The sequence below is a fragment of the Epinephelus fuscoguttatus genome, linkage group LG4 (assembly GCF_011397635.1).
Source record: "Epinephelus fuscoguttatus linkage group LG4, E.fuscoguttatus.final_Chr_v1".
Lineage (NCBI taxonomy): Eukaryota > Metazoa > Chordata > Actinopteri > Perciformes > Serranidae > Epinephelus > Epinephelus fuscoguttatus.
The window spans coordinates 5390928-5403093 of record NC_064755.1 but is presented as its reverse complement, the minus strand read 5'-3'; the positions used below and the strand labels follow the sequence as shown (position 1 = coordinate 5403093).

The 12166-nt window shown below is 39.5% G+C and overlaps 1 protein-coding gene across 2 annotated transcripts in view; it reads right to left on the bottom strand.

Annotated features, from left to right (window-relative positions):
* Positions 1-3688: 3688 nt before the first annotated feature.
* The window catches only part of galnt18a (UDP-N-acetyl-alpha-D-galactosamine:polypeptide N-acetylgalactosaminyltransferase 18a), a 311892-nt gene continuing 303414 nt past the window's right edge, over positions 3689-12166 (bottom strand). For both annotated transcript variants that reach the window (XM_049574447.1, XM_049574448.1), the window contains exon 11: positions 3689-11112. In XM_049574447.1, coding sequence (XP_049430404.1) covers positions 10966-11112 — 147 coding nt within the window. In that variant the 3' untranslated portion in view covers positions 3689-10965. The remainder of the gene's footprint in view (positions 11113-12166) is intronic.

Sequence of the window (12166 nt, the reverse complement as noted above, 5' to 3'; positions counted from 1 at the left end):
ATCATCTTGCAGGGTCACTATGCACTGTACTTACCCTTGTTCTCAGTTGCTTTTGTCAGATTTTTTTTCTTACATTGCAATGGCTGTACTCCAGTGTCCACTGTTGTTTCAGCTCACTGAACTTGGTTCTCCCCTCCTCCCCCCAGTTGTGAGACTAGAGTATTTATATTCTTATGTGTTCACTCATGCTTTTTTATGTGTGTTTTTACTTGCTGTACAACTAATTGCCCTCTAGGGACAAAATAAAGTTGAAGTTGAAGTGTAAAACTGTGCCTTTAAAGTAATAACTGAAAAATGCCTATATTTTTTTCCCTTATATGCATACAGGAAATACACTTTGATTGGAAGTGTCATAGAGTTTGTTTACCTATAAAAAGAAAGATAAACAAAAATGAAATGCCCACAAAATATTTTAATCAGACAAAAAATTCTGGTGGATGAGTATCAGTCCCCCTCGTGATTTTTGTTGCCCACAATGTCTGAAAATAGTTCCAACATAAAGACACAGGTATTAAAGCTCTCTGAATATGTGCAGTTTAATCTGTAACACAGTGGAACACCTCTACCTTTTTATAATGACATTACTGTAAATCTATTGCATAGAATGCTTCGCCCCCAACATCGTTAGTGCCTCAGAAATCATCAATCATATTTAGCATCCACTTGTTTCATTTCCTCATTGTAAAATGGAGACATTAATCATGAAATGTGTGCACGTCTGTGTGTGTGTATATGTGTGTGTGTGTGCATGCAAATGATGACTTTTATGAGACAGTGGGAGAGTAAACAGCAGCATTACTGGGATTGATGTTAGCGGCACTCGGAGAGTGCCATCTCATACATGTTTCATGATACTCATGAAACTCCAAGTTCAGCAGAGAGGCAGACTCAGGAAAATGCCTGTGCTCCTATTTACAACCTGCATCTTTGAAATGAATATATCATTTAGTAGATGTAGACAAACAACTCTGTAAGGACACAGGTTGGATGAGACTTCAAACACTTAAGATTTAATACTGATTAGAAGCACTGCACAATGTTTCCTCTCTTCACCTGCTTCAAAACGTGTTGAAAGGAAGAGTTACTTCCTGAGTTGTAAGATGGTGCTACTATGGGAATACAAGGTGGTTTGAATGGAAACTTCTTTCATTTCTTCTACCAGATGACATTTCTGTAATCTTTCTTTGATTAACAGATTGTTTTCAGTACGAACACAGAGTAAATAATGATGAACACATTTATGATTTTGGGTATTTGCAGCATTGAAGCATCATTTAAAAATACTAAAATGCATCAAGTGAGTTTTTCCACATCATCATGATAAATGCAGGTAAGATTTAACAAATCATCAGTGTAGAAATGATGATGTACTAATTAAACTACCTAACAGTGTACTAATGTTATAGTCAAAATTCACTTCACCGTGACCTTGACCGGCACTAAAATGCTACTTAAGCCCAGTTTCCAGTAAGCAGTCCAGTACAGATCCGTTCAGTTAGGTACGCTTTTCTCCGTTTCCTCTGTTGGGGTACCTAGTGCACAGATCTGGTACTAAAAGGTGGAGCTGTGGACATTGCAGTCTGTTGACTGGTCAATAGAGGATGGTCACTCTGCTCAGGGCTGAGTTGTGGCTGGTTTTGAAGCTAATGCAACCACTGTTCATACCGTGGCAAGTCTAACATATATCAGTAAACTGTAACTATAAAATTAAAGGATGATTTGCTGTCTCTATCAGCTGCTGTAGGATAAGAAAAAAATAAGTGACTGAGCCGACTGCTGGCAACTTTTAAGGTGGAACATTTACTTGTTATGTTACTCAATGCATGAACTGAGGACATGAATCCATCAGCACACCTTAAATTTCAATGTGATAACTTTGACCAACCTTTCCAGCCTTTTTGTTGTCTCTTTTGGGTGACATACCCTTCTATTAATGAGTGGATCTTCAAGCGTTTAAAAATATATGTTTATTTTGACCAGATTATGTAAACTGCATGTATTCTAATCATCACTTGGAGAAAAAAAAGCATTGTGGAGCGTTGTTCCTGTGGGCTACTTCAGCAGACTAAATGCACAAACCCACTTTTTTTAAATAGTCCATCGAGACTCACTGCACCCTGTTCTATTTTGTTCTGACAATGTCGGCATGCAAGCCCTGTTCAGTGTACGATAAACAAGGTGCTGTGATGAGGAAATACGGTGAGTGCTGGATGGAGCAGTGAGCAATCTGGAAATCCATCGGTAAAAAAAAAGAAAAAAAAAAGAAAAGAAAAACTTTTTTTTTCTTCCTTTACCTCTGGAGGCACAGCCCGGAGTTTTCGACTAATGGAAGTGCCTCGGGCTTCGGTGATCGCTCACGCCCTTCATTTCCGGCGGTGCCTCCAGGGAATCGCCGTGTTGTTTACAAATACTTCGGGTAGAAAACCAGCAGAGTTTAGCTATATATCACATTTTTCACGTCACTATATCACCGTGTAGACTAATCTGATGCTTGTTAAGTCTATAAACACAATGATTGAACAAACGTTACTATCTTTGTGTTTTGTAATTAATATGGTTATCGTAGATTAGCTGGGCTAACTGTTAGCTGTTAACATTAGCCGTTATAGGTTTCTGTAATAACCACAGACTATAAAAATAAGGTAATAACTCATTAAACGGCCCGTGAATAAAATATTTTTTCCAGCGGATATCTTAGTTACAACATAATTGAGCTAGCAAAGCAGTTTTGTGTTGCTGTGTGTGGTATTTATTCAGTTATGGGAAATCACGATGTCTAGAAAGCATCAGTGGCTGCAGCTGACAGGGACAGTTAGCAAAGCTAACATCAGGACATCATCTGTTTAAAGCCTCCCGTTGTCAGATACGACATGAAACTACTCCAGTTAGCTCAATCATGTTGTAACTAAGATATCCGCTGCAAAAAAAAAAAAAATTTTCACATTGATGAGACAGCGTTTTAGGTGGAGCAGTCACTATGGACGCGGAGCTTGCTGTTTCTGTAGGTACACATTTCCTGGGGACACCTGCACGGCGCAGCCACGCCCCCTCCATTGTGATAAGCTAAAGTGCAGCATCGTTCAAACTCAAAGCCCCCCCCCCCCAGTCATTTTTCACACAGGGCTGTTGACAGATTCTACAATGTAAATTGCAGAATCTGTCTTGAGAGATTAAGCAGTGAGTGACAACAATCCTGCCCACATTTAAGAGGACTGTTTGTCGTGGAAACGCTAGACAGGCTGAGAGTCTTGGTCCCATGTCTGAAGGGTTACTTTTGTTTCCAAAGGTACCATACCAAAAGTGTTTGCTGGAAACTGGGCTTTACAAACTAATGCCTGGGTCTTCAAAAGGAGGTCCATGCCCCCTTGGGCCTCCTCAGAGTTACTGCAGGGGGGCACCAAATTACTGTTTGGTAATTTCAAAAAAATTCAAAAACAGCTGGCCCGTTTCTTGGATGCCTGGGAATAAACACCAGGGTGTAAAAAGCATCTAATTGCTTTTGCTACGTTTACTTACGTAGAGAATGGTGTTACTTCTTCCACCACAGGCCTTTAATTTGCTGCACTGTCTCAACATGTCTGTATGCCATTTGCTAACCCAACACCCACTGTGTCAGATGTGTTGATCAGTGACTGAACATTCATTGTAAGCGGAGGTTAAAAAAGAAACGCAGGACAAGTTTTGCCATTATCATTTTTTACTATTGGTACTTATAAATATCCAGTTTAAACACACTAATAAAATAGCATGGACATTTTCATGACTTCATAAATTAACAGCTTCCCAAAAATTGAGATACTTTTAAAAATTTCAGGATCTACAAACCTGAGCCACAAAAATAACAGAAGATCAACACAAGGTTTGGTAACAGATGCTACACAGTAGCCGATAGGAGACACACACTTCCAGTCCTCCACAAGTTACAATGCTTTACCACTGTGTTATTGGTATCTCAGTGGGCTGTGATTGAAAAAGGAAAGCTCTGAATACATAATAGCCGGATTAATAATGAATAGGTTCATCCTGTTTTTGTGTTGAATTATTGATAGAAACTGTTGAAGGCTGGGGCTTTGAATAATTGGGCAATCGATTGCAAAACAGTTATATTTAATTCAGAGCTTTATGACAGTGTGTAACTTTTGGAGATCCATAAATGTAGAGCAAATGATTCAACAGTAGTATTATGCAGGTGTCAAATCAGCAAAAGCAAAAATGTATTCAAACATAAAACAAGCATCCAGACATTCTCAAATCTCAGTCACACATGCCCAGTCTATGTGAACTTATGTTTGTTCCTCAATTCTGTGCAAACACTGGAACATTTTAAGCACAGAAAAATATCCAGGCACATAACACAATTATATGTTATGGATAAATTATATTAAAAGAAATAAAGTCTTCTATTTAAGAAGGTAATTTCTCTGTATATTTTTTGTGCCAAAATTGCCCCATCGTTTGCTCTGAATTGAGAGATATATTTAACTTCATAAGTCAGACCCACATATATGTCTTGTATTGTTTAATCAAATGCCTTTGGGTGCCATATTTCTCTTTTTGCATGCACATCAGTTCTATTTTGTGGAGAAATTATTACCATGCAAAGAAATCATTCATTGTTTCTGCTAATAATTTATCTCCAGCATCTTTTGTGCTAAAATTGCCCCCGTGTGCACTCAAGATTGACCAATTAAACAGTTTCATGTCTTTGGGTGCAGTATTTCTTGGGATGAGCTACATTTGTTAGTTCAAAGTTTCGCATGCCCCCCATGGTTGGTTGTAGATTTGAGAGGTGTAGAATTGACAGTTTACCTGCTCACAATCCCCTTTGTTGAATTATTGCCTGGTGAATATTCATGGTTCAGAGTTTTAAGGGAACAAAGCAGCAGCAAAATTTTAAAGGAAAAATCCCTCCTTGGATGCTCATCCACTGTCGGATACCGTCCATCTGTTATGGATGATATAACATCCATCTGTTGTATTCAATCCATTTATTTTATGCCACCCATTATCTGATCCTACTTCTGATCAATTCAGTTGTGATGTCCTACAATTCCCAGGCTACCTTTTAACAAACCACACAGAAGGGGTTTGACCTTGTTGCAGCTATGTAGGTGGAGGATGTAATGACAAGCTGGGTCCCCTTTCAGCTGGTGCCCTCTAAAAAGATATGTCCTTCGGAGGACTGAAGGCTAGCAGGCTTTACCTGCACCTCTTACTGAACTGCGATGACAGAGGATTCATTAAAGACACACTGTGACGTGTTCCCCTAAACTACTGCGTGTGTGCCTTTTGGCTGTCTTCATAAAGGCAGTATTTTGTTTAATACTAAAAAGTTGCACTCAAACAAAAACAACAAAGCAGTAACTAGAATTATGCCTCTGCAAACCAGTCAAGTTTCAATTACAGTTTACATCCATGTCTGTGAAAACATGGATGTTTCACACACATCTTCTCCCCAGCAGTACAGAAGATCTATACAGTCAGCACAGTTTTAAGGTGGACACCCAGGATTAGTGTCTCTAATTCAGTATCTGACCAAGTGTCTCCCTTTCTGTTGCTGAGATATGACATTGAATAATGGAGCGCTCCAGGAATGACTAGTTCCCTTGTCAAAAAGCCTATGGGGTTTGCTGCGACAACAAACGTTTTTGATACTTTCATGTTTTACTCAGCAAGACAATCTTCACAAATGAACACCATTTTCATGATTACTGAAATCTAAATGCAATCGCCAGAAGTAAAAAGCTAATGTCAGGCTGTAAATGAACTACACTATGGTCACATGACATCACCACCATAACAAGACTGTAAAGTCATGCTAGGTACGGCTCGGCGTGATGACATTCTATAGTCTCACTTAGCCTCTTGTTGGCAACTGCCTTTTTTACCACTCATAGAAACTCCAAAGTTCATTAGTGGTTTATGTATTGACATATTTTATGTTGCAGAACGCTTGTGTTAATCCCAGACTTTATTTCAGGCATCTAACCAAAACCCAATCAAAAAAACCTATTGACTCTGAGACAACAGAACTGTGAGTGGTAAAATGCTAACTCATTTCTGAGTTTTAGGACTCATTCCTGCCACACTCTATGGCCAGAAAAGTATTTTTTTTTCTTCTTTTGCAGAACATTATGATGTCACAGTAAAGTTGGCCTTTGACCTTTTGGATATAAAATGTCAACACTTCATCTTTACTTTACCAAATTCTTATCAGTTCATTTTTGAGTCTAAGTTGATGTAAGTGCCAAATATGAAGAAATTCCCTTTTGGCTTTCCTGAAAAATTGAGTTCACAAGAATGATCCAGATGCAGGGTCACAACTGACCTTGACCTTTGACCACCAAATTCTGATCTGCTCATTGTTGAGTCTAAGTGGACGTTCATGCCAAATTTGGAGAAAACTCCTTAGGGTGTTCTGGAAATATCGTGTTTATGAGAGTGAGACAGATGCAAGGTCGCAGTGACTTTGACCTCTGACCACAAAAATCTAATCAGTTCATCGTTGAGTCCAAGTGGACATTTATGCCAAATTTTAGAAAATTTCCTCAAGGTGTTCTTGAGATATCATGTTTAAGAGAATGGGATGGATGGACAACCCTAATGGCCTCCCCACATGGCCGGCATGCAGGCATAAAAACCAATGTTAAACTCTGGCAATTTCCATATTTAATTAATTAATTTAAAAATTAAATTATCAGACAATGATTTGGCAACCCCCCTGCAGTAATTCTGAGGACCCCTAGGGGTCGCAGACCCCTTACTGAACACCCAGGTCACAAAGAATGAAGTTTGAAACTGCCTAATTGAATGGGAGTTTGAATGAGAGCCTGATTTTTGGACCCACAAAATGTTTGGGTTCTTTTTTATACCCCAAATGAGCTTTATTCTACTGTAGTGTTCTCAATTCTGAAACAAAAAAATGTACACATACATACCCAGAACGTTCCCCGGGGGGCTTTCATTGAGTGCGTTTACATGGACAGTTTAATTCCCTTTTTATTCAGAATGAAAGTTCATTCCTATTAAAAGTGATCTTGTAAACACCTAATTTTGAATGAAAATGGCCAATGCGATTGAAAATTCATTCCTATGTAAGGGGCTGGAATATTCTGTTTCTAATTCCGAATGAAAGAATTTCTCGCACTTGTATACACTCATTCCTCTTAAGTTCATTCCAGTCTTTCTGCGCATTCTCGTTTCCTTGCCCTTCTGGCGCGATGACATATATGGCGCGCACGCGACTTGTTGCACTAACCGGTTTCCATTCGCCACAGCACGGTCTTCTTTCTCCCTTCTTCGACCTTCTACCTCCCTTCTCCTCCTCAACAGACGAAGCATTAGCAGAACAAGGTTGTTGTAGTACTGCTGCTTCAAGAATATAAGCAAAACAAGCCTGAAAAAGGCACTAATAACGGCGTCGTCAAGCATCTTGTTATCCGGAGCGAGGACTACAGTGTTTTCTTCCAGTAAACGTAAACACGTAACATCCGCCCTGCCCCCTATCCAATCAGAAACCTCCCCTGACCCAAACCTTGCGCAGATCTGAATAAAGGCGATTAAACGGATCTCCCGTGTAAACCCTCATTAGGAATGAATATTTCCCATGTAAACTACCTGGAAAAACTTTAATTCTGAATGATTTCATTCAGATTTATTTCATTCCGAATGAGAAGCCATCATGTAACCGCACCCAGTGTCATCTAGAACATATTTCACCATTCGCTGTCTATGGAGCAGCTCCATGACACCCAATGACATCACAAACTTTAGTTTTAGCACTCTAATTTTTGGATTTGTGAGAGAGTTGTGTTTACATGTTTACTGATATTCTTGGACTGCCTGAATTTTGAAAATTGGTGTAAATCCAGTTTAAGCTTATTTTGGTGATCATCCAACTAGGATGAAGTATTATCAGTGTAGCATAAAGTGAGTGGGGTGACTGAGGGAAAAGAATGCTGTATTTCTTAGTGGAGGTTATGGATGGTGACAGTCCTGGATCTTAAATTCAGAAGGAGGACTTTGAAGGAGGAGACCTCTGACATAAGACAGTAAATATCTGAACTTGAGTTTTTGCTCCGACACAGCCATCTTACACCTCTGCCGGCATCTGTAATTATTTTGTCTGATTAGACATCTTCTCGAGACTGTGTGGTTGTATACAGTCTGTGCTACATATTGTTGACATATTCTTGTGTAAATGTTATTATCTCTGTTATGGCAGGACAACCAAGCCTTTGATTCTTTTGAAATATATAGTATTTGGTTCACTCAATATAAAACATTTAAACACAAAACATTTAAAATGGGCAAAATATGTAAAAACACCAGTGTGGATTAAGTATTTTAGGGTGGAGTTTTCCTTTAACTTCTTATTTGTCATATCAGCCCCCCAAGAACATGATATTTAATGCAGTAGCTTTCACAACCCTGACCCTCAGCTTTTCACAGGTTTGAAAGAACTTTACCCAGTTTTTTGGACAGATGTTCTTGCCTTGAAATCAGAGCTGTGCTGGGGTTTCTGCATCACTTTCCTCTTTCAGCCAGGTCTGCTTAATATGGTTGCCAACACATTCTCTCTCCCAGCAGATCATATATGCCAGCGTGATTAATGGCCCTACGCTTCAAACTATTACGGTGTAGTTACCCATTTGCGAATTTGGGTTTCCAAGGATAACAAAGGCAAAAACTGCCCTATTCTTTGACTGGCTAGCACTTGTCACTTTCATTGGTTGAGTTTGTTAGGCTTAGGCAAGAGGACTGAGATTGAACAGAATAAGAATGTCAGGGTAAGCCGATCAGAGAGAGAGGGAAAGAGAGAGTAGGGTAATTCATGCCTTTAATATCCCAAGAAACAAAAATTTGCTACTCCTCTAACAGTTTCTGTGTCAGTTTCGTGCCAATTTCTGCTCTTTAAAAAATCCTGTCAGTCTTCACAGGAAACATAGGTTCCGCCACAAAAACTACTTTGGGTTTAGAAAAATGATTATGATTTGGATTAAAATAACTACATTTGTTACAGTAATGTGATGATTATATCACATGAAGTACACCAGTATTTACGTTACTTGACGTAAACTAGAATTACCGCCCCGTGGTTGTATGACTCTGTAAGATGCATTTAGAGTTACGTCCATGTCCGTCCAGACTTTTATATATACATTACAGTGGACAATGCTTTCATGATGGACACCCATGATTAGTGTCACAAATTCAGTATCTGACCAAATGTCTCCCCTTTTGTTCTGGTGTTGAAAAATGGGCAGAAAACATTATGATGTCACAGTGAAGATGACCTTTGATCTTTTGCATACAAAATGTCATCACTTCATCATTTTACAAATTTGTGGGAAATTTTGTCATAATTAGCATGCGAATTGTTGAGTTATGGTCAAAAACATGTTTTATGAGGTCACATTGACCTTTGACTACAAAAATCTAATCAGTATGTAGTTGAGCCCAAGTGGACTTTTGTGCCAAATTTGAAGAAATTTCCTCAAGGTGCTCCTGAGATATTGCATTCATGAGGATTAGACAGACTAGGACAAAGTGACCTTGACCTTTGCTGACCAAAATCTAATTAGTTCATCTATGAGTCCAAGTGGACATGCCAAATGTGAAGAAATACCCTCAAGTCATACTTGATAAATCCACAATTCATGAAAATGGGAATTTTCTCCATATATCCACACATATGTATGTATCTATGTATATATGTACGGAAGGATGGACGGACGGACAACCCTCTGGCCATGGCTCTCACGAGCACAGAAGCATAAAAACTCAAGTTGACTTTTGGTATCCTCACAGGACACGATCACTGGTCTTCTGGGTGAAAGTCCGGACTTTCTCTGACTCTCTACTACTTTATTGTTGCAGACAGTCTCACACTGGAGTTAGCTGAAAGGTGCCTTGTGTGTTGGTAATAGAGGCCAAGGGCCACCGACCAGGCTGCCATATTTGACACCCTGGGAATGAGAATGGTTGTAATACCAATGCTGCATGAGCCAAAGTTGTGTTAAGTGCTGGTGTTACAGGAGCTAGGAAATCTAAAATCTTCTTGTTCAGATTAATCTTCTGCTCTGTCCACAAACATGGCGCCTGCCAGCATGATGGACGGCTCCGCCTCTGATCAAATTAATTCTACAGCACACTCTGAAACTTCTGAGGAATACAGTTTCTATCACAATGTCAGTTTTTATCACTCACTGGTTATTCTCCACGACACTTTGTCACCTTTTTGTGATATGAGGAAATCTGCAGCATCTGTCCTGCCCACAGTCTGAGTCAAACAGTAATAACTTGAAATCTGTCTCCTCCACATAATTTGTGTAACAAATCAGCCTGTTTGCATTGTAAAATTGCTAGATTTTTCTGCGGCATGTTCAGTCACTCACCTTGCATTTCTCCCTCTGCACACAAACATACTGAAACCAATACTCACTCAATTTGTTATAGTGATTGTGCGTTGAGACGGAAGGAGTACAGGCCCAATCATAAAAGGTGGACAGGGACCCAAAATACTGCTCCTGCAATAACCAGAGTGCTTACATGATTTCATGGGCCTGTCCCATGAAACAAGCAGCTATATTTCTCATTTCGATTGCAGAGAGGGACATTTTAAGAGCCCCGGCTCCATCTGTGAGTGTCTCTTCTCTCAGGTCATTGGTATAAAACGGTTATTAGGTTACTGATGGTCCGTGTCTGATTGAAGCACATCTTTTCCTATGCAGATTCTCCTTAAAAATAGGTCTGATATTAAAGCTCATTTTTTGGACAAGTACTTTGCTGCTTACTTCAGCATTTTTCCCATTTCTAACTGGACTCATTTTTTTTTCCTCCACCAGAAATCTGTGACAACTGATTGTTGATCTGGGTCAGCAGAAGAAGTCCTCAAACTTCCTCACTGACTCGAGCAGTCCATCACAACAAAGGTGTTCCATTAGCCGACTGGTGTCAGTGTGTTCACTGTGGCAGGACAGTCAGTATGTTCGTGATGGTCCATTTCTGATCTGTGCAGTCCTGAATGACCAGCTGAAAGCTGAACTCTGACTGTCTGCTCTCCACCAGCTCCAGACAATGCAGAGACTCCATATTCTGGATGGAGCCACCCTAATGGGAAAGAGAAAGAGAAGGTGAGGGAGATTTGCAGGACACAAGCAATAATGCACAACAAGATGATGATGGTCGTGAAAATAATGGATGAGAGAGGTGAAGAAGCCACTCCATTTAGTGTTGTGTTCCCTCAGCCAAATCCATTATTTTCACATCTGAGTGCATTCAAGGGCATAGGCTTAATTTCAACACTGGAACAATTAACCAGGGTTCCAAGGGTCATTTCCTAAATGTGAGCATTACACACTTTGTTTCCTGCCTTCTGGTGATTTTCTCGGCACAGATTTAAAGTCTGCCTTTATTTATGTAAAGGAAAACACAAAACCTAGGTGGCAGATGACAATTCAAAATATAACTAGACTTTTCACCTCGCAGTTGTACAGTATACATGCAAAAGTTTGGGCGCCCTTGGTCAACATTTCGTTTGTTGTGAATAGTCAATTGAGTAGAAGATGAACTGATCTCGTAAAGGAACGAAGTTAAAGATGAAACATGCTTTTCAAGATTTTAAGCAAGATTTGTGTATTATTATTATTATTTTTTTTTTTTACAATTTGTAAAAAAAAGTGAAAAGTGAAAAAAGGAAAGGAGCACCATGCAAAACTTTGGGCACCTAAAGACAATTGAGCTCTCAGACAACTTTTACCAGGGTCTCAGACCTTAATTAGTTTGTTCGGAATACAGCTTGTTTACAGTCATTGTTAGGAAAGGCCAAGTGATGCAAATTTCAAAGCTTTGTAAATACTCTGACTCCTGAAACCTTGTCCTAACATTCAGCAGCCATGGGCTCATCTAAACAGCTGCCTAGCACTCTGAGAACTAAAATAACTGATGCCCACAAAGCAGGAGAAGGTTATAAGAAGATAGCAAAGTGTTTTCAGGTAGCTGTTTCCTCAGTTCATAATGTAATTAAGACAGGTCAGTTATCAGGAACTGTGGAGGTCAAGCTGAGGTCTGGAAGACCAAGAAAACCTTTTGAGAGAGCTGCTTGTAGGATTGCCAGAAAGGCAAATCAAACCCTCCTTTTGACTGCAAAAGACCTGCAGGAAGA